We start from the raw sequence: 20,899 nt of genomic DNA on the forward strand, positions 1-20,899 counted from the left end.
GTCGTTTGCACAATGGCGTCCCACTACCCCATAACGGGACTTTTGAACTAGTTTGACGATAGTCATTTTTAAGGCCATGGAAAGAAGCTGGAGATGATATGTCCCAAATACCCCGTTCCCATACGTTCTTCACGCACTTTAACATCAATGAGATCGCGCTTCTTTTCGAATCAGCACAGCCAGTCGAAACCGGCAAACTGTGACCTGTCAAAGTGCCGTCCGCCGCTTGACCCCGGCAACAAAAAAACACTCACCCATAAACAGTTGCTGTTCTATTGAACGCACTGAGCAGGGGCGTACTTCAGAGGCGCCAGCTTGATTTGCCCGCTATAGTTTCTTTCCCTTGACTGTCGGGCTTGACCAGGTATCCACATTGCCGTTAGGAAAGCGGCAGGCTATACCGCTAGCAATCAAGCACACGCGAATGTAGTTCAACCCAGCAACAGTAGATTCTTCGAAAATTCGATCCGATCCGATCCGATTTGTGGCTGGTCCGATCCGAACAATGCTGATGACACGACCATACAGCTATTACTGCGGAATAATAACAGAATCAACATAGAGGAACGTATGATAACCCCACCGAAACACTCACTGATCTTTGAAGCACTTTGGGCCAGCTAATCACCGGACCACTACACACGAGATCACGTAGAAGATCAATCACTGACCGGCGGCCGACCCATTAATTAAGCACCAGTATCCTTTTCTTGACTAGATATATGACTCTTCCGGTAAACTAGTTAGCCACACCGTACATCGTTATAATAGGACCAGGTATGGGCGTACTTCGACATGCAATCAATTTTTTTTGCCTTAAAGAATCAAAATGACAATGATGTTACAGCACAGTGACGTATGAGTCGCTCATCACGTATTACGATGACTCTCGCACTCCATACAGATCCGTAGCGTGACACGGGATTCTCGAACCGTTACGAATCTGGTAAACGGACCCACAAAACGAAGATTTACGACGCTGCTTCCGTTAACGAATTTTTGGTCTCGGTTCGTCTTCAGTCCGGCTTGTTGTTGACAGCTTTCTTGTCCGTGATAACATTGATAAGACCTTGTGGAGTCGTGATCTTTTTAACAGTGAATAGTATCGCACGATGTGTAAAGATGTAGGATATCACCCAGGTATTAGCAGCACGGACGACGGCTTCGTCCAACTCAGTTGGGTTTCTATTGATTGACCGGCCACATGCGAGTCTGATGTCCGCGTGTTTAAGTTACATAGGTTAGTCGCCACTATATCATTCTCGGTATGTTTGTATCAGTGGGCGCGTGTACGCCCACTATAACTTTTGCAATGACTTGAATAAGTGTTTGTTGCGAAAATAGATGATACCAATCTCGATCCTGTTTTTGTGTTATACCAGCTAAAAACTTGAACTACCTGGTATGGCAAGGTGGCAGGAATATGGGCGACCAATTCTTGGAAAAAAATGCACATGTGATGCTGGCTCATCAGTAACTGTCGTTTCTAAATTTGTTGTTGTTACCTGTGGTCGCGGCCGTTGTCATGGAAGTACTTTCTGTCGGGCTTTAATTTGTCTAGGACCATAAAGATACCGTTCAGTCTGGTCTAATAGTCTTGACTGGTGTCCTGCGCGATCTAGCTTAAAACAAGCAGATGTTTTCCGCCGTCAACCGGTGTGCGACGACACTATCATCGAGCTAAGATGAATAAGAGCCAGAGCGATGCTACGAATACTGCCAGCAAACACTCGTTCACCGGATGACCAACACGACGTCGAACTCACCGGTAGACAATATTCAGATGGAACTGACGACTCAGCTCGCGAGGAAAGGCAGGCCGGCCAATCTATGCCTTGGCGTTAGCGAATCAGCATCGACCTGTTCCTCTCGTGAATGAGCCTGCACTGTTTATCTGTTGTTGTTGTTTCTGGTTGACAATTAGCTCGGGCTCTCCTTGGTCTACCTAGTCACCAGCATGCTCGGTGGTGGTACCAACAGCAGGTCCAATCAGACCAGGGACCAACTTTTCATGCCTTTAACGATACCACTGGCTTAATGATGCTGCTTCTGTAAAACAGTGCGTCAACAAAGACCAGTGACTCGGCCTCCTTGTTCTCAGTGAAGTGAGCAAGTGGAGGCCGACAGGCTATACTGGCATCTTACAGCCAGCGTGAAGGAGGGAGCGTATGTCCCTCCTACCCACAGACACGACGACGTCAATGCCGTATGCTGTGCGATAGCTAGGTACCAACACAGTTGGCAACTCCCGGCCTAGCTTTAGGTGTTGATCTTCGTCGTTCACGCCGTCGATGTCATTGCGACAGCCATAGCTGTCACTGGCAGTCGTCACTTATTTTGTGACTCTTTCATGTACTTAAAGGCGCACGACACGCGTCCAACTCGAAAGACGTTTCGCCTTCGCATCTTCCGCGCGCCGCCGTTCCCGTGACTATCGCTACGAATCTCTTGTGTGTCTATACGGTTTTAGCTGTGTGTGACTGCAGCTGGCAAAACTGGCACAGAAGGAGCACTATGATACGATGAGAAGGGCCAAGGTATATCGAGCACAGGTATACTAGACAGCTCTGACCAGAATCGGCTCGCAGACTTCATGTAACGACGGAAACGCCTGGTGACACTATAGCCTTTTACCTAACGGCCTTCAGCAGGTCAAGACAGGCTGAGAATGCTTTGTGCGGTTCGTACGATGGCTATTCGCGATATCATGCCAGCCATCCCTCTGCCGCTGTTTTGACTCGCTGATTTTGTAACTTTTCGTCGTTTCTAGCTCTTTGTTACTACCGTTGTCGTCGTGACACAAGAAGGCAGATTGTCCCAGTTACAAAAATGCTCCCAGTTCTCTTTCTACACCATTCGTTATTGCTACCGGCTGCTCATTCGGTTAATCACGGCTGTGTAATGGTCAAAGATAGCGTCGTAACGACAATTGCCTACTTTTCAATTGAGTTGCGCCTACAGCGTCCACCACTCACATTCGTCTATCGACCCGCTCGTACAGGTGATTCTGTAACCGATTATAGGCGATGCTCATGTCAATAGTTCATAGTATATTAGCGTAACCCGATTACGTTACGTCACACTGGGCTACTGATTGCTGTGCAAGTAATGGTAGTAATGACGATAGTGAAAACAATGTCGGCAAAATGAATACTCTTTCTATTCATTTTTTCTTTCCAGCCCACAGACACGACACAAATACGATATCGCAGTGTTTTTCTTCTTCTTTCCTTCCTTATTTTTACTCCTACTTATCATTGTTTCTGTCTCACACTTTCTGTCCTGCTTCCCATCCGCTGGCATATGTGCACACCATCGCTGTTCGCTTCTAACGTATCGCGCGTCTTTTCATTATTTTTTTTTCTTATTTGCTTCTCTGACGCGACTCGCGCTCTAGTCAGCCACACGTTGTGGTACTCATTGCTATTAACATAGCTGTAAATATCGCTCGTCACTGCACCGCCTGTGCATTGATCCGCCCCCTCCAGCTGCTGCTCTCAGAATGTCTGATCTCTCGGGTAGGGTAATACGTGCGCTGAAGTTTGATATGCGAGTACTCACGGCCGCTGACGTCTTCCAACGGCGTTTTCTAACGACAAACGTTAACCTCAGTTCCGCCATTCACCCGTTTCACTGTTCGTTGTCTCTAACTGTGATCTGACACCGTCTTTTTAGGTACACGTCGTTATGACGCTAGGGGCAGCGGCCTTTCTAGCACCCTGAGATGGCAACAGATGCGTATAAAGGAAGGAAGACCAAAAAATAAGCCCAGACCCTCGTCTGAATTGAACCGATTCGACTCAGGCTGACAAATGAGCAAAGATAGGCGAACAGGCCACTTTGCTTGTTTTCTGACTAATACTCAGCTTATGTCGATTCGGTCGCAACAGCCCCTTCTTCTTCTTTGCCTCTGAGCGTGCCTAGCTGTCTCACACCTTTAAGAACTCGTGACAATCCCGTAACAATAGCGCACAAGTGAAATCAATCTTTGTAAGTTGATTAGATGGGTTACCGAAGTTATTTCGATACGTGGCCGGGTCAGCTTGCTTACATACTTACAGTTATGATTATTAATCTTTGAAACACGTGCAGTAATCCATTTTCCTCCCCGATGACCATGGCGAGCCTCGTTTACTTCGAGGATCACCGATAAATTTTTCTCGATATCGACACTAATCCTCGTCAACAGCGTTAATTGTGTTAGTGATGGAAAGCTCGCTTCGTTTCGTGCGTGAACTATGTGATTGACCAGTTTAAGCATAAAAAGTATGGCAACATAGAATTCTGTTAGCGTCACGAACTCATTCAGCAATTCAGGCGGACTTTTGTGTTGCGATTACTATTGCTGCCGGCGAAGATATCGGCGGTGGTGATTATTTCTATCGCCGTACACGCGGTTCCTGCTAATGCTAATTTTTGCCTATCTTTGTCGATGTTTTCCACGTCATGATACAACTTCATCGAGGCTTCAGTCACAGTAGTTCTGATAGCCCTGCCGATTTCTGGCATTTTCATCATCTTCCTCATCACAGACAAGAGCACAATATACAAAAATGGGTATTCAGCTTTGCCTTCTCAATGTAACATCTCTGTATTACGACCGCCTTCTTAACCTTTCTGTTACCGTTACTCCTACTCACGGTGGTGATAATGACGAAACCGTATGATTTCAGCACGAATCATGGTTTAATGCAACACACAATACACAAGCAACTAGATACCACACTGGCCCAGCTGCTCGACCTAGGCGCATCTAATTGTACAAATGGGGTACCGAGAATAACAACAACTTGCGCCTAAACGAGCTTTGATCGTGCGCATGTGTGCTTAGGTTCGTAGCCATATCAGCACATCCTTAAGGATTAGTTTTTTCTCAGCGGTAACATTCTGCCGTACGCATCGGCGTTGTTGTTAAAAATAGCTTTTTATAGGGGTTCATTCATATCATGTTTTGTGTTTAATTTGTTTTTGCGTAGAATGACGGTTATGGCAGCAGCACTAATTGCGATTTTGTCAACATTCACAATCTAAAATTTGACATGGAAAATCTTTAGACAAACGCCGCCGATACACGGTCGACGTTAACAACACACTTCGCATCGGACACGGCACACATTCACGAACTGGGAGGAAACTCACATCGAAAAGTAATGTTTGGAAACAGTGTCTTCAAAATGACTCTTTAGCGAGGCTTTGAGGGACACCGAGGCGAAGCACTGAACACGCCAGCAAAAAACGCGGCTGTCTTCCCGTCCCTAAGCGAATCTTCAAACCTCCCTCTACACAGCGAACTGACACACAGACATTTTTAGCACGCCGTCGTCAACCCGTCACGGTGATTTCTATTGTTGACGCGCGTATTCTGCGGTTGTTGCTGTTAGCCATGTTTCACTGTGACACGGTAGCGATGACGGTATTGTGCATCCCGATAATGATTAACTCAACGCTGATGCCGGCGCCAGATCTAAAGTAAGTATGGCTTTACAGTTTCCTTCTAAGCTTCGTTAAGCAAAGTCACTTGTTTAACATTGTTGATATTCAGCAGGTTGTGACAGCTGCAACAACAAATGACTGGCGCCCATTGGTTGCGTTGCAAACGAAAGGCAATTTTCTACCGCAATACACTCTTTAATCACGACACAGGATGCAGGTGTTCTGCGTGCATGAATGCCTACGGTAGGCCGTGCGGCGAAATGATCGGCTCTATCGCAGATCTGTTGCAGGTCGATCAGCCGAAATCAACAGCGTTTTAGATTTGAGACCTCTGTTGCTGCTGGACCAATAGGCACTGGATGGCGCCTCGGATTTTCCAGGTGCTTAAGCTCTCACCAGCCTGAGAGAATGCTCCGGTTCGCGCACCGCTACTGCAGCTGCCACCTCGGCTTTATGTGTCCCTGTCGTTGCTGCCGCTGCTGCCGCTGCTGCTCTTCAGCCTCCTGACACTGCGGCGGCGATGGTGGTGCTTCTTTTTGCTGGATCCTCCTGTTACCTCAGGGTGCCTTTGGACAGAGAGGCAGCAGAGTCCAATAGAGCGGACAGAAGCGGTAGGGACAGTCCTGCTGCTGAAAGTCGCGCCAGTTGCTGTCGTTCTGCTGATCGGCATGCAGCAGCTGCTGTGACTGGTGTTTAGGCGAGGTCGGCAATACTTACTGCCTGCTAGTTTCTCGCTGACTGACCGCCGTAGCGGAGTTAGCAGCGGCCGTTGTTGGTATTGGCAGCAGCATTGGCGGCGCTGTCGGTGCTGGCGGCCCTGTGAAAAGCCAGGGGCAGTCGCCTCTTGCCCTCGTTTCCTCTCGCTCGCTTTCTCCACCTCTCATTCACTCTTTGTATTTCTTCCTTTCCCATTTATCCCTTCCCTAGCTGTCTTCACTCCTGCTTCCACGAGGTCCTTGCGTAGGCTCCTTACCGTATCGATTGGAAGAATTCAACGGTTCGATCAACGTCGTTTACTGATGCTGCATTATGACGCTGTTTGCCCTGATGTTCGTACTACTGCTACTTATCTTTTTCCCCTTCGTGTTTTGCTTTGCTTATTTATTCCATGCTACAATCCGTTAGTTTGGTCTGGGTTGCACCTTACTCCAATTGCCGTTTGCCTTATGTGGGTTATCTTCGCGTTGTATCGAGCTTACCCAGCTGCTTTTGCTATCCCTTACCTTAACATTAGTAGCACTAAGCTCAGTGGCACAGAAGCAGCCTACCGATCAGAGAATCCCTCGCTGATCTCACCGCGTAGTAGCGGTAGCGGCCTTGGGGTTCCAGCAGCGCCGGCTTCGCGGGGCCTCTCCCTCCATAGTTCGTTCGAACGTTCGCAGCTGCGTGTTTGCTATGTCAGTTTTCCGCGCTGCTAGTCTTTCTGCTGCTACTGCTCCCGCTGGTGCCTTCAATAACAGTGGCCTACTCTTGTCCCTTCCCACGGGCCGGTTTTGTCTGTTCTTGCCTGTCCCTTTGGCTGTATCTTGTATGCGCGGGCATGCGTGTGCGTGCATACCTGCTCCTGTGTGAGAATGCACGTACGGGTGTATGTGAGTGTGCTTGTTTGTCTCCACTGCTCTCTCTGTGTTGGTCCTCGTGTAATGCCATTCGCCGCCATAGGCACCTTACCCTAGAACATTCAATTCTATTTCCCCATCAAGTAGTAGTGCTCAGCACCTAACCCTTTCCTTTATTCCGCTGATAGCAGCCAAAACTGCCCGCTGAATGTAGATTCCATTGCCAGGACAACATCAGGTTGTCGTGCAACGTAAACCTATACGATATGCGTCGCAGATCAGACAACCCTCTGTCTCGGCTCGCATAAAGTCTCGATTCTGCCTTTTCTTCTTCCACCCAGCTTCCCCCTAGAAAAAGCAGCAGCATTATCGATGCTAGCATGGTCCTGCGAATGCAGCTGCGGTAGACTGCCTTACATTTCGAGTTAGCCATCGATAACCTAACAAGGCTTACAGCAAATTCACTTTCAACAGAATGGCTGGCGCCGCTACAACAGTCCACCCTGAAATACCCCAGAGCGAATGTACTACGAAAGGGGAAAGCCGGAAAAGGGTCACCCTTTTCCCTTTCTTTATTTTTTGCACGCTCCGTCTTGCCATCGTCCATAGAAGCAACGAGTTGGGCAGACAGAAATTTAGAAGCTCCGACCTACGTCACTCACTGACCCGGTCGGGCCTAGCGCAAATCGCCTCCTTCACCCTATCAATATCACCCCTGCAGCTACAACGACCAGCGCGGCCTTTATAACTGCTTCACTCACAGGAGACGGAAGCCAATCTTAGAATTGTTTGACTCACCCCCAGTACGCTCACAAAGTCGATCAATCGCCGCTGCGACAAACGCCCGTGTGAACGACTCATAAGCGTCATAAGAGAAACAGCCGCAAAGTTATAGACCCAAATAGAAGAAGGACGAACATGGTCATACGGCTGGACGTAACACCACCGCTTAACTAAACAGCGAGCTAGGTGTCTAGCTGCGTGCGATCGAGGCCACGGCCTTGGAACTGCCGTTGTTGGCCTCGTACTTCTGTCGCAGGTAACGTCTTTCGCAAAAAAGCCACCCAGTCACTTCGTTTTTATGCTTTTTTCATCTTTTTCTCTCGTCCGGTCATTCTACAGGATGGAATGCTATCAACGCTCCATTAACTACTATCGTCTTTGCCAGTATCGTTTTCAGCTCTGCTCAAACCAGAATTTCAGTAAGCCTGCTACTGCTGTGGTGGCGATCATGCTCCAAAAGATACAGCATATAGCATAAAGGGAAAAAGAAAGATCTAAAATGACAATACCAAGAAAGAGTGATTCTGTATTTCAATTCTAATAATAATAATACTTCTTTTTTGTTCAAGTACTTCTTATTGTGGTTGTACAAAGAAAGCATCGTCCTAGGGCTTACTCTCATTTTGAAATAGCTCAATTAGCTGCTAGGGGAAAGTAATGAAACACAGCGAAAGATTGTTGATGCGGCCTTTTGACCTTGAGCTACCAAGCTGATAGGCAACGGTCGTACAGGCCCGTCATCTTGAACTCTGCTCAAGTAATACCAATAAAATCGAACAGCGACAGCAAAAGCATAGCCTGTAGCCATCTATAAGGATGTATGTGCAGGTAGTGGATAATTAATTAATAAGTAACGAATTTGCTAAATTTCTAGTTTATCCGTGGAAAGAGGGCCAAGTTTTGAGGTAAAAGGTGGAGTTTTCGGCGCCCGTTTACATCGCTTCGTGTACGAAATTTCAATATAAAGAAAAAAATGTATAAATGGTATAATTCCTATACCAACTGTCCATATAAATTATGCACGCAGCTATAAATATTAAATAATGCATCTGGGAACAGATTGTATCTTAACAAAATACCTTCAGAGAATCACAGTTATATTTTTATATATATCCGTTTAATACACTGGGTAGCACAGAACCTACCGACATTTCCTAAACACCTGTTTCTCATGCGATGAAGACGATAAAATTCATCGCTGACCGTCATTATAATGTTTATTGCAGTAATACTTAGAAAAACTTAGCTAGATTCATTAAAGACCCACACAACTTTTTGTTACTCGCTCGAAAAGAAGCGGTGATGTGTTTACATCTGCATTTAAAATGCTTTTAACTATCGCTGTGACAAGCAAACCTTCCTTTAGAGGACTCTCAGTCAAGGATCTGTAGTCCTCTTTAGTTTTTAAACAATCTTTGATGTGCATTCATAGGAAAAAGCGGTAATAATTGCTATAGTACTCTTCCCTCTAATTCGCTTGCTCCGAAAAAAAAGATAGCTGGCCAATTGTGACCATACTACCATCTTCTTTACCACTGATTCGGCTCCCGAAATCTTTTTGCCATTGGATCAGTCCATTAGTGTGTAGCTGGACCGTGTTGAACCTTTATATAGGTTATATTACCTTCACGAGTGTTGTCACATGCGTAAAAAACCGTGTACTGCTTTAGCAGGAGCCTTTCCGAAGCGCATGGTGATCTTCAAAAATTGAAGTCTATGCCCATACGGAGATTCTCGGTAAATGATAAACAGTCGAGATGCAGCGTTACTGTGGGTAAAATTGAAGTGGCCATCTTGCTTTTATAACGACGAAAACACTTGAGTGACGATAATTTACTGTTTATAAACTGTAATAATCATGAAGTCATGTTTTTTCTTCTATTGAGTTGTCGATACGCTCGATGATCGCAAAGACAGCTAATTGTATCGATGACTGTTACATGCAGACCAGTTTCGACCTAAAGGCACAATGGTGTGTGCGTAACTGTCGTACCTGAAGAAACCGGAGCTGATGCAAAAATCTAAATTCTGTAGACTTCTATAGAAATCTTCTGAATTCTGTGTCAGAATTAAAGAGCTTTCTCATCTACTTTCGTTTCTATATCGAACTAAACGGTTGCGCATGGCCATATTTCTGCTAGCAGAGAGCAAAACTGAGACAGATAAGCTACCGATTTATCTTAGCATACGCGATTCATCCCTTCCTTGAGAGTGATAACAATAATTTAGATGTATTTGTTATGAAGTTCAGACGTTTTCATAAATGACAGGTTCGTTATTAACTTGAATCTAATAATAAAACTAATTTAAGGTTTTTTTTTTCGGTTTGAATTAAATCCGAAACTCAGAGTAAATAAATTGTCGTCGCAGAAATGAGCCTCATACGTCCACGTAATTTGCTGTGCATGAAGGTAGATTTAGGCCTCACATACTTCATCTGCCGTACTGCTAAGCTGCGCAAAACTTTACAGATACCACTTCAGTGTGTAATACAAATTGGTTCATGGCTACAAAAATGGGAAAAACGTCTCGATATCGTAGGATCGTATCGATGACTGTTATTAATTGCTAAAAAAATTGTAGCACGTATTTTTGGCTATCACGAACATGCAACCAGTGATCTCGCGGCCGTATTCAAAAAGCCTGAATAAGCAGCACCGCTTAATTAAGTACTCCATTTTTTGCACTCGCTTAACGTCCTACTGATCTTATGGTACACGCTGAATCACATGCCTGTTAACATACGACGATTTTCCTTTCGATGTATAAGTACCACCCAGAAAGTACAACGATCAGATACCCGAATTCGAAGCCTTGATTAAAGTCTTTTTTGAAACTCAATTTATTGAAACTCAAACAATTTTTTCCGAGTTGTTCAGGTTATGAATATTAGCACTGCATGTTGCAGTTTATTTGATCAGAGTAAAGGCTACGCTTCATTCGTTACCTGCAATACTGTACCTTGGAAATTTGCCCCATTGGTCCGCGACCAATAGGCTCTTAGCGGGAATTTTCTCATCGAGCGTTCCCGCTCACTCAATCACAGTAATATACATTATAACTTTCTGGTGTGTGAATGAAATGTCCAAGTACAAAATTTCCAGTAATCGATGCCCCTCATATCTAAAGCAACGTATGGAGTCTTTGAGAGGAGCGAAACTTCTGAGCACCATTAAAGGACTTGCCCAAAAACAATTCAAGGATAGTCCAAATCGCCCCATTTTAAGAAGGCCCAAAACAAGGTTTTGGCAGAGCAGAATAGAATAGAAATTCGTCGGCAGAATAGCCAGAATCGTACTTAGTATGACACTGATACATGCAGAAAGAGCTAGTCGCTAGAGTCGAAATCGTAAAGGCTTAAATAATAGAAGCAAACAAAGACAACGCAGCCGTCGAAAAAAAACACCATTTATGTGTGTTTATAGGCTGTCTCTTCAGTGTTCTGCAAAGCGCCTTAGATACGGCAAAAAGACTGCCATACACCGACAAATGTAGTGATTAAGATGGCAGTATCGATTACCGAAAGGTTTATGGGTAAAAGTTATTTACATTATATAATCATTTCTCCACTTCAGCTATCAGTGGATTGCTTTCAAATAGACACACGAGGTTATTTTAATAAACGAATTCCTTTTTTTATGAATCATTTTAATAGAAATCGAAAGAAGTAAAATATAAAAAAAAAACAATACTTCGCCAACCAGATTTAGGTGCAATACGAAAATCAAATATTACACAATTGTTTTTTTGCAATAGAAATCTGATATTGAATCTGATAAATAGCTTTCACAAATCTACACAGCTCTTATTTTGAGACCATTTACGTTCGACTCACGTCTGTCTGTTTAGTAATTTAGAAATAACGGAAGACCTGTCAACAAGCTTTAAAGGTAATAAAACCTTCCACGTTGAGGTAACAAAAAACCGTGGCCGGGCAACAGGATAATCCCAATAGGGTAAGGGAATAACAGTAGCAGAGTAGCTGATTATTGCCATTGGAACATCGAGTAATTGATACAGGACAGTAAGACCACTGTTACGTGGTGACAAGATGAATGGAGCTTATCAAATATTACTATTATTTGATTGAGGGTATTCGGAGTTTTTTCAAACCCGAGCCGAACTCCCACTCTCTACTTCCAGTATATCGAATCATTTCTGATCTGAACTACGGGGTTTTACCCCGCGGGTGATCTAGGATGGGTTCCATAACATAACATGGCCACTTCAATATTCCGTCGAAACCCACCAAAAGCACGCTTAGACTGCGGAATTTCAGCTTCGGTGTGAACTACTATATTTCATGGGTCTCTCCATCGGTTGTTGGTAAAATCGATTATTCCTTGATTACTCAAGAACGCCCCAAGCCGAAAGAACCACCGTAGTAGAGTAATACAATTACTGAAAGTGTACTATCGAATTGCCGAACTACTCTAAAGGAATAGTTGCTGCAAGCTGATAAAATGACCAAAGTAATGCAGTGGGTTAACGTTAACGGGAAAACCGCAACGGGAAATTCACAATAAGGTAAGTGCGACACATCGAAGGGATAACGGGGCGGTCTGTTAGAACAGCTGGATTGTAGTAGAATTCCCGTTGACACTAAAATTATTTAAACTTGTTTTACTATAACATGTTTGAAAAAGTTTAAGAATAGGTTTAGGTAATCTCCCGCACGTCAGGCAAAAAAATCTGTAAGAAAGGAATGAATTTGGGCTTGGTTGCTGCTTGCCGCTAAAACTGGGTCGATGTGCAATGAAGCTCGTAACCACATAGTGAAGCCCCCATATTCACTGAGCGTGGATACAATTCGAACATGTTTACTTAATTTAGATGTGCTAAAAATAATTACACTACTGTCAATATCTACCTGCTTCAGAATTACCTACTCAATATACTCGGACTGTTTCTTCTAACATACATCATCTATATTGTAACAATGACCCTAAATCTGCAAAAAAACGCTTCGGTTATCAAGAAAATGCAAAATTGAGTATATGTGAAATAAAGTATGCATAGTAACTGTGCCTCTATAAATTGCTTACTATGTAATCGTTATAGTAAAATGTACTCGAAGCTCTTGATTTGACTCTGTTTCAGCAAATCTTTCCCGAAAATATCTCAGATATCATCTTCGCTAATGAGGCAAACTACATATTGATATTAAGCCATATTTCTGCAAAACTCTCCATCTAGCCCATTTCATCATAAATTTCGCAGATATGGATCGCCCGCTTAAAGGCTAACCCGTGTTGCAGTAAGGTAGTCGTAAAAGTCTTGTTTGTTTGTCAACAAACTAATGGTGAAGATGGGATAGATTGAAAAGGTGCGTTGTAAAGTATACATTCGAATGAAACCTGCAATTGTATTTGTAGTATTATAACTAAAGAGAGTATTATAAAATCATCTCCTTGATAACCGATTTCAGTTAAAACTTCCGCTCAAAATAGGTAAGTAATTGAAAAGGTACGTCGCGTTGAAATCGCATCCACTTATAACGAGTACTGTGAGAATTTAGTTTTTAACTTTACTCTTTAATGATACCGGCTGTTAGGTACACCATAGATCTTGTGGTTAGCAAGCGGCAACTTATTAAAGATTACTATATGAACTGTGCTCGTTTGTTGAACTACTTTGCTATAGAAAAGATAGAAGCTGAGATAACTACGTAACAGGTTTTTAAGTTCCATGGACTACTGACTGTAAACGGTTTGCGTATATGTAACGCCGTATTGAACAAAAAAAGTCATTATAAATTGGAAAATTATTATCGCCCGAAATAAAAAATTATTATAATTATTAGTCAAATTTCCTGTCCAAATTAGGGCAACATTGAGCTGTCTGTTCTATTCTTACTGAAGCGAATATTTGCGTTTGTGAAATGCAAACTGACCGGAGCTGTTGTTTCTGAAAAAAGCGTAAGCGAGAATGTTGCGCGCAGTAACGGGAATTAAGTTTTCGAGGAGTGATTTTCATTAAGGTTGGGAATTTAGAAACCTTCATCAAGGTTGGAACATTTAAAAACCCTTAGCGTTGTTTTAGTGCTTGACTAAAAATAAATTTCATCGATATTCATTAGTTCTTTTTCCTAGATGTTCGCATGTTAGCGTGAGCCTGAGAAAAAAATGTCACCAGACGAAGAAGCATCTTCACAATTGGACAAGAACAATTTACAGACGCAAAAGCGGACTGCAGAATCGACCAGTGAAAAAGAACGAATCAAGGAGGCGGACAAAGACAACGACGACGATGGGGGGGTTATCGGGCCCCTTCCGTCAGAAGCCGTCGATAAAGAAAGAGAGCCGGTTCCAAAAAAAAAGAAAAAGATTTTACATTTAGAAAAGGTTTGTTTGCCGATTATATGTATAATAAAAAGATCACAACAATCAATAGTTAAATCAATAGACATCTTTATTAAATCATAATAAAAATGACTGGCAATATCAAGGACAGTTCTCAAATTAACGAGCTGTAAGTAAAAAAGTATTTAGAAATTGACTCTGGTATAAAAAGATTCCTGAAAGTAGCTGAAATTCCTTTGCGTAGTTTATAAATATAAATAATATCACAATGCAATTTAAAACATATCGAGCAGATCATTGTACGTGTTAATACTTGTCCATACCGTTTATATCATTGTTGTTAAATATTATTTACAGGTATTTGTAGATAAATTACCTAGCTCCGAATTATTTGAAAAATCATATATGCATCGTGATACGGTCACACATGTTGTGGTGACACGAAGTGAATTTATTGTAACGGCGTCTGCTGACGGCCACGTAAAATTTTGGAAGAAAGAAGCTGGCGGAATCGAGTTTGTCAAGCACTTCCGGGCACATCTCGGTAAGAGGGAAAAATATCTGAATGACAATCAATACTTAATGGTTGCCTTTTATTTTTTTCAAAAAAATTTCCGGTTTCCACAGCTTTCCCGAAATGCAGGCTACTATTATCTCCTTTTATTTTCGGGCCAGATTAATTATACACTTTAAGTTACAGGATGCTTTGTAGCTTAAGTAGAGAATGCTATGCGTGCTACCTACGTGTATTATAAGCACTTCCGTGTTCCTTTGTGCGATTGCTTATACAAAAAAACGTTAACCTATATTCAACTGTTCGTGTTTGTTTTTGAAACAGGTAAAATTGAAGGTGTAGCAAGCAATTGGGACGGCTCGTTGCTGTGTACGATATCAGATGACAAATCGCTTAAAGTGTTCGAAGTGGTCAGCTTCGATTTAATGAACATGCTACAGTTCGACTACACACCTGGACATTGCGAGTGGGTCCATACAAAAGGTACAGAAATATTGAATCAATGAGCGGTTAATAGTGACTCACATGTGTAAGAAATCTACAACAGAATCAAGAGAAAGTTGGAATAAGATCGATACAATCTTCGATTATATTACTATTCATAAAATCTTTTAGTCACTATTCTTTTTGTTACATAAAAGTGAATAAAACGTTTTCCTCACATTCTATTTATCAAGGGCTTGATCGTTATTTGTTATTATACAGGTGATGCGATTCGCGTCGTGGCGGTAACAGATCAAAATTCTAATCGTATTCTACTATATGACGGACTCGCAAGTGGTGGACCGCTGAAGGTGCACAAAAACCTGCATCAAGCTCCCATTGTCTGTCTTAGGTAAGCGGCCAGTTCAAAGTGGTATTGAGGGGAAGATCAATACAATAAATGTAGCATTCTTTGCTTACAAAGATTGTGTAGTAGTTATGTGTCGTTAACGAAACTTGTATGACTGGCCAGATTAATAAACATGGCCGTATACAAAAAAGCTTTTTTTTGCGGACGTGCAAAACGTGTGAAACATGTCCACATAATGGAGAAGCTTTAATTAACGCAATAACCGCTACAGCTTTCAACAGATTTTCAGCGAGCAGGTTTGATCATGTATATGATAAATAAGGAATTTTCTTTATTCACACACGTTGTGTGTATATAGTATAAAACATGTGGATATCTTTTCACACCCGGCTAGTAAAATAGAGTAAGCATAGGATTGAATTTTTAAGCAAAGGGACGTTGGCTCCAAACTCCGGAGATTCTAAATTTAAGTGCATAAACTAAACACACGACTGCTCGTATTCAAAATCTTCGATCTACATTTCTTCTTAGAGATTCAAAACTTTGGGTCATCACGAACCGCGTTAGCTTATCGTTGCCTGATGGGTTACGTTTGCTTTATTTGATTTCTTAACTTCGTTCAGGTACTGTCCGATGTTAAATGTCGCTGTTTCGTCGGATGAGAACGGAATTCTAGAATATTGGCGAGGCGGGGTAACGGATCGTCTCATACCAGACCAGGTAAGAAAGACAGCGGGTATACCCGAAGAGCCTATAGACATTTAGTATCATAGTTTATTGTAATATAGGACACTTAACTACCTTCTACGAATTTTCCACTGATATGCGTTGATTTATAAATACCGGTGGCAGGCAAATTTCGACTCGAAACTCGATACCGATCTATTCGAGCTGGTAAACAGTAATACTGTAGCAACAAATATAGCCTTTGCTCCTGATGGACGCCAGTTCGCAGTCACCGCCAGCGATCGAAAGGTGAGACCAGCTAATACGCCATCTTGTAGTCCATTCGGTGCATGCTCGTAGCCTATCCATCATTCTGCTCTATGACAAATTATTAAGATCATAATCACCTCTTATAAGCCTACTGTACCTGTTTATTGTGGAACCTATTACATCTTTTTCTGCCAAATCAAATGATGATACTGATGAAATTTTATGAAATCGTTTTCAAGCGTTGAGCAACAGAAATTTCTTAATGCTGTAAAACTTCTCCATAACTGACTCTCAGCTGCCCCTTTTCTGATACGCGTTGCTTGGGTACTGTCAGAACATGAAGCTTGATACAACTGCTCGGTAGATGTCTGAATACGAAACCGTGTGCAGACATACGTCATGCTGGGAGCCAGCCGTCTGAAGCAGTGCTTAATATCAGCGCTTCACGTAAAACTCGAAACGTTTATTTAAGATGTCTAATACGATCAATCTGTAGGAATCAAGCAAGCGGAGACGTTACTTGTCACTTTCTTTTTATTACGCTTTAATTCACATCTAAACAACCTGGCGCGTCCTTGAGATTAATTGGAAAATAAGATACCCCTATACTATCAAGGATAGAGGTTAATGCTTTAGCATTTAGAATATATCAAATACTAAGATGCGAAGGACAAAAACATTACTGTCATTATCGTTGCACAGGTAAATGCTTATATGTTTATTTACAGGTCCGAGTGTTCAATTTTGCAAGCGGCAGGCTTGTTAAAACTTTAGATGAAACCCTTAAAACCGCTTCGGATACGCAACAGGAGCGAGCTCTTCTCAGTAATATGGAGTTTGGTCGAAGAGTAGCTGTGGAGCGCGAATTAGAAAAAGCGGGCATGCTGCGCTATTCAAATCTGGTTTTTGATGATAGTGGAAACTTTCTTCTCTACCCAACGCTCCTCGGTATCAAGGTTTGTTATCAGATGGTCAAATAATTTTGTCAAGTAGGGAAATCTATAAAGCGGAATTGAACTGACTATTAGACGAGGATATTTTTGTACATAGAAATGAAAGCATTGCCAGTAAACAATTTTAAATATATATATGTTTTGTCAATATCTGTCGCAGGTTGTGAACCTCATTACGAATCGATGTGTACGCATTCTCGGCAAGGGTGAGGCTTTAAGACCACTTGCCATTGCACTTTATCAGGTATAATCAGTTTACCCGTTGCATGCGTTTTTCAAGGTATGTTCTTTTCAGCATTGCACCTGACTCAATCGTGTTTTAGACAGACATTGGTGTCAACCAGAAGTATTTAGCTATCGTAATAAATATTTATTTGCTAACCAAGATTTAATATATAAAATATATTCGTGAATACAGTGCATAAAAGCAAAGGAAGCTTAGAAATACACAGCTGGCAGCAGCAGGTCAGTGAAATGCTCAACTATGCATAATTAAATTGGCCCCTTAAGGCGCTTTTGCTGCAAATTTCTGTTATTCACTTCGTATTACTACTAATTTGTTTTATATATATACACCAGTAGATTTTGAATGTCTGGCAAGCTATTTTTAGCCTTACTTGATTTTCTCTATTATCTTCGCAGGGTGTGCCAGGCAAACAGCAGAAAATGGTAACTGTTGAGTCTGCCGCAGCCGAAAACCCAGCACTGCAAGAAGTTGACTCTGATCCAACGCTCGTTTGCAGTGCCTACAAAAAGAACCGCTTCTATCTCTATACGAAACGGATACCTGGCGAGGACGAAGAACGAGAGGTGAGACCTTGTGAAGGTGTTGAGAGTATTAATCTACATGGACTGCAAACATCTTATTATTCATTAGGCTTATCAACTACGAAAATGATTTTATTTCCTTGTAATTTTAATGGTTCGTTATACTTTCAATAGGGCATGATGATACTCACAACACTGTTTCGTTATTTAGGTTTTCAACGAAAAACCCTCAAAGGAGGACATCGTTGCTGCTACGGAAATGTCTTCACGTAGTAATCTGGCTTCGAATGCCGTTATTCATACTTCAATGGGTGATATCCACGTAATTCTGTTCCCCCGGGAATGTCCGCGAACTGTTGAGAACTTTGTTGTGCACTCACGTAACGGCTACTATAATGGCCATATATTCCATCGAGTAATCAAAGGCTTTATGGTGCAAACGGGGGACCCTACGGGCGTCGGAACTGGCGGCGAATCAATTTGGGGTGGCGAGTTTGAGGACGAGTTCCACCCAAACCTCAAGCACGACAAGCCATATACACTATCAATGGCTAATGCTGGTCCAAACACGAACGGATCACAATTCTTCATCACGGTTATACCTTGTCCTTGGCTGGATAACAAGCATACGGTGTTTGGTAGAGTCACACGCGGGATGGAGGTTGCACAGAATATCTCACTTGTGAAAACGCACCCCAAAACTGACAAGCCCTATGACGATGTCACTATCGTTAGTATAACCATCAAATAATTAGTCAAAAGGAAAATTAATGCAGTTCATCTTTATTTAGCTTTAGGAGCTGTTCCTGACGAGAATCGTACGTCTAATTCTAATTTGTATACAACAACCAACCATAAGTATTGTATGTTTCACGTTTATCGGGCTCTAACGACTACTCTAAATGAATTGAACCATTATGCATTAGACGCAGCCCCAATAAACATGTAAATACTGCTCTATGCCGTAACCACATTAGTGGTATCACGAATGAAACTTGTTAGATTAAACATGTCTTTCACTAAAATCTAAGAAATTGGGCATTAATGAAGGTTCTGAGCATAACTGCAATATTTGCGCTTATCGACCGATATACCATACAGGAAGACATCGTGAGTCTTAAAACTTATTTTTCTTGACAAACGGTTGCCCCTATTTAAAACCTGAGTTCCATGAATAAAAATATATACAGAAGTAAAGTATGACTTCATTTGTCTGCAGTCTGTTATTGATGCTACTGGCGATAAATGTGTACTTGTGATACAGAGAAGTACGACCTAATTCTTGTTAGAATGTAATTGTTATATGAATATAGGAAGAAAGTTTCGGGTAGGATAATAACAAGTAGAAGTTATGCTGAATAAATTGCACTAATTTTGTGCTGATGCTACTCGATTAATTTAGAAGAGTGATATCAAACTGAAAGTACCATGCTGTAAGGTATCAAAGTAGTATACGAATGATCACTGCCTTTTGATTATCAGTACGCCACAGATAGTGTAACTTATGGTAGCTACCCGGGTTCTGATAAATGGACCATTTCAGGGCAAATACGTAGAAACATTCTACCATTTGCACTATTACGGTAGCTCGATAAGTCGGACACACTGTGCGATATATCTGTATGTAGGCAGAAGATGATTTATTTTTGTATAATCAAAATAAATGCGACTAGTGTGAAACTGACTCGAAGTTTGTGTGTTATTCGGATTTGATTGTGTCTTTTATTTACTAATTTTATATGTATTTAACAAAAAATTGTGTAGATAGGTTATGATGAATTTATTTTAATTTTTAGGTGCTTGCAGGCTTCGCTATAATGTGTTGAAGAGGAAAATGTACATCTGAAGCAAAGTGCTTTTTAATGTTTAGCTAAGGTTTAGCTTTGTTTGCTTTGTGTCCTTCATTCGATCGATACATGGAAATTAGTAAAATAGTCACTTCCACATTTAGCTCTATTAATTTACTGTTTGCTCAGTCTCTGGATGTGATGACCCGGTAACTCAACTTAGCGACATGGAAGATAAATATTTTAAGATAGGTCAACGCAAACGGCACCTAGTTTGCAATTTGGTGCTGCTTCTGGGTCCAGCATCGATCTTGGAGTAAATTTATCTACGGAGTCGTGGGTGAAGGCATTTTTTCATAGCAAGCAAACTCATAGCAAACTCCTTGTGAGTTCATTGCTACAAGCTGACATTTGCAGAAGTTAAGCGTAAACTTAGTACTGTTGTGAGTAACGTCCTTTCTTTGAATATGTTTGGCCTATAAGTCGTGCTTCTCGGTCGGGCTGCTTGCTACAGGATGCAGACTAGTCGTTTCGATGTAAATATTTACATAGTAGACCAGGCGAGTCATTGCCATATTTGTTCGTTAGTTAAGGTAGATACCACAAAACGGTAGCTTTAAAGCTTTTACCTCTACGGTTATCTGCGTGCAATAAGCTTTATGGACAGACACCTTATCTAGTTATTGTTGCGACTACTTTCATGTGATTTCGATTGCAACGAATGGAACAATAAGTTCGCACATTTCCTACAGACATCATGATCATCATGTTGCGTATCAACTTCCCTTAGGGTCCAATCGACCGAGGCTAACAAAAAGAACCTGATAAAGACATATTTTCAATTGAATCATTCATTTCAAGTGAAAATTGACCTTTAAGTCACTATGTTATCATTTAAGTTTTGACAATTTAAGTACTGCCAAAATTTGAATTTCGTAAACAAATTAAAAGTTTGTATCGTACGGTTACTGTCACGGGTGACAGCCTCAGTAGTACCATAATTTTTGTGTGTCTTGGGTTGCTCAACTTTTGTCTGAGAGAATTAGGGGTTAACTGGTTCGAGTGCTGCCA

The 20,899-nt window shown here is 41.9% G+C and overlaps 1 protein-coding gene across 2 annotated transcripts; it reads left to right on the plus strand.

The window, feature by feature from the left end:
- The first annotated feature begins 13,036 nt into the window (after positions 1-13,036).
- LOC111273566 (peptidylprolyl isomerase domain and WD repeat-containing protein 1) lies at positions 13,037-19,749 on the plus strand. Of its 2 annotated transcripts, none has more exons than XM_022855257.2 (11): positions 13,037-13,101; positions 13,855-14,119; positions 14,435-14,621; positions 14,916-15,074; positions 15,297-15,426; positions 16,008-16,104; positions 16,237-16,359; positions 17,049-17,276; positions 17,434-17,517; positions 17,916-18,083; positions 18,253-19,749. In XM_022855257.2, exons 2-11 carry the CDS (start codon positions 13,901-13,903, stop codon positions 18,790-18,792), a joined length of 1,935 nt encoding a protein of 644 aa, XP_022710992.1. In that variant the 5' UTR covers positions 13,037-13,101; positions 13,855-13,900; the 3' UTR covers positions 18,793-19,749. The 2 variants fall into 2 exon arrangements, with proteins under 2 accessions (XP_022710992.1, XP_022710991.1); XM_022855256.2 differs by having other exon boundaries at positions 13,072-13,225.
- The last annotated feature ends 1,150 nt before the right edge of the window (positions 19,750-20,899 follow it).

Source organism: Varroa jacobsoni, unplaced genomic scaffold (assembly GCF_002532875.2).
Source record: "Varroa jacobsoni isolate VJ856 unplaced genomic scaffold, vjacob_1.0 scaffold_198, whole genome shotgun sequence".
Lineage (NCBI taxonomy): Eukaryota > Metazoa > Arthropoda > Arachnida > Mesostigmata > Varroidae > Varroa > Varroa jacobsoni.

Bases quoted from the DNA above. Each gene is read 5' to 3' on its own strand.
- LOC111273566 (XM_022855257.2), top strand. From the start codon at position 13,901: ATGTCACCAGACGAAGAAGCATCTTCACAATTGGACAAGAACAATTTA. The intron at 15,427-16,007 runs GTAAGCGGCCAG...AACTTCGTTCAG, and splicing joins GCTCCCATTGTCTGTCTTAG to GTACTGTCCGATGTTAAATG. The intron at 16,105-16,236 runs GTAAGAAAGACA...TACCGGTGGCAG, and splicing joins ATCGTCTCATACCAGACCAG to GCAAATTTCGACTCGAAACT.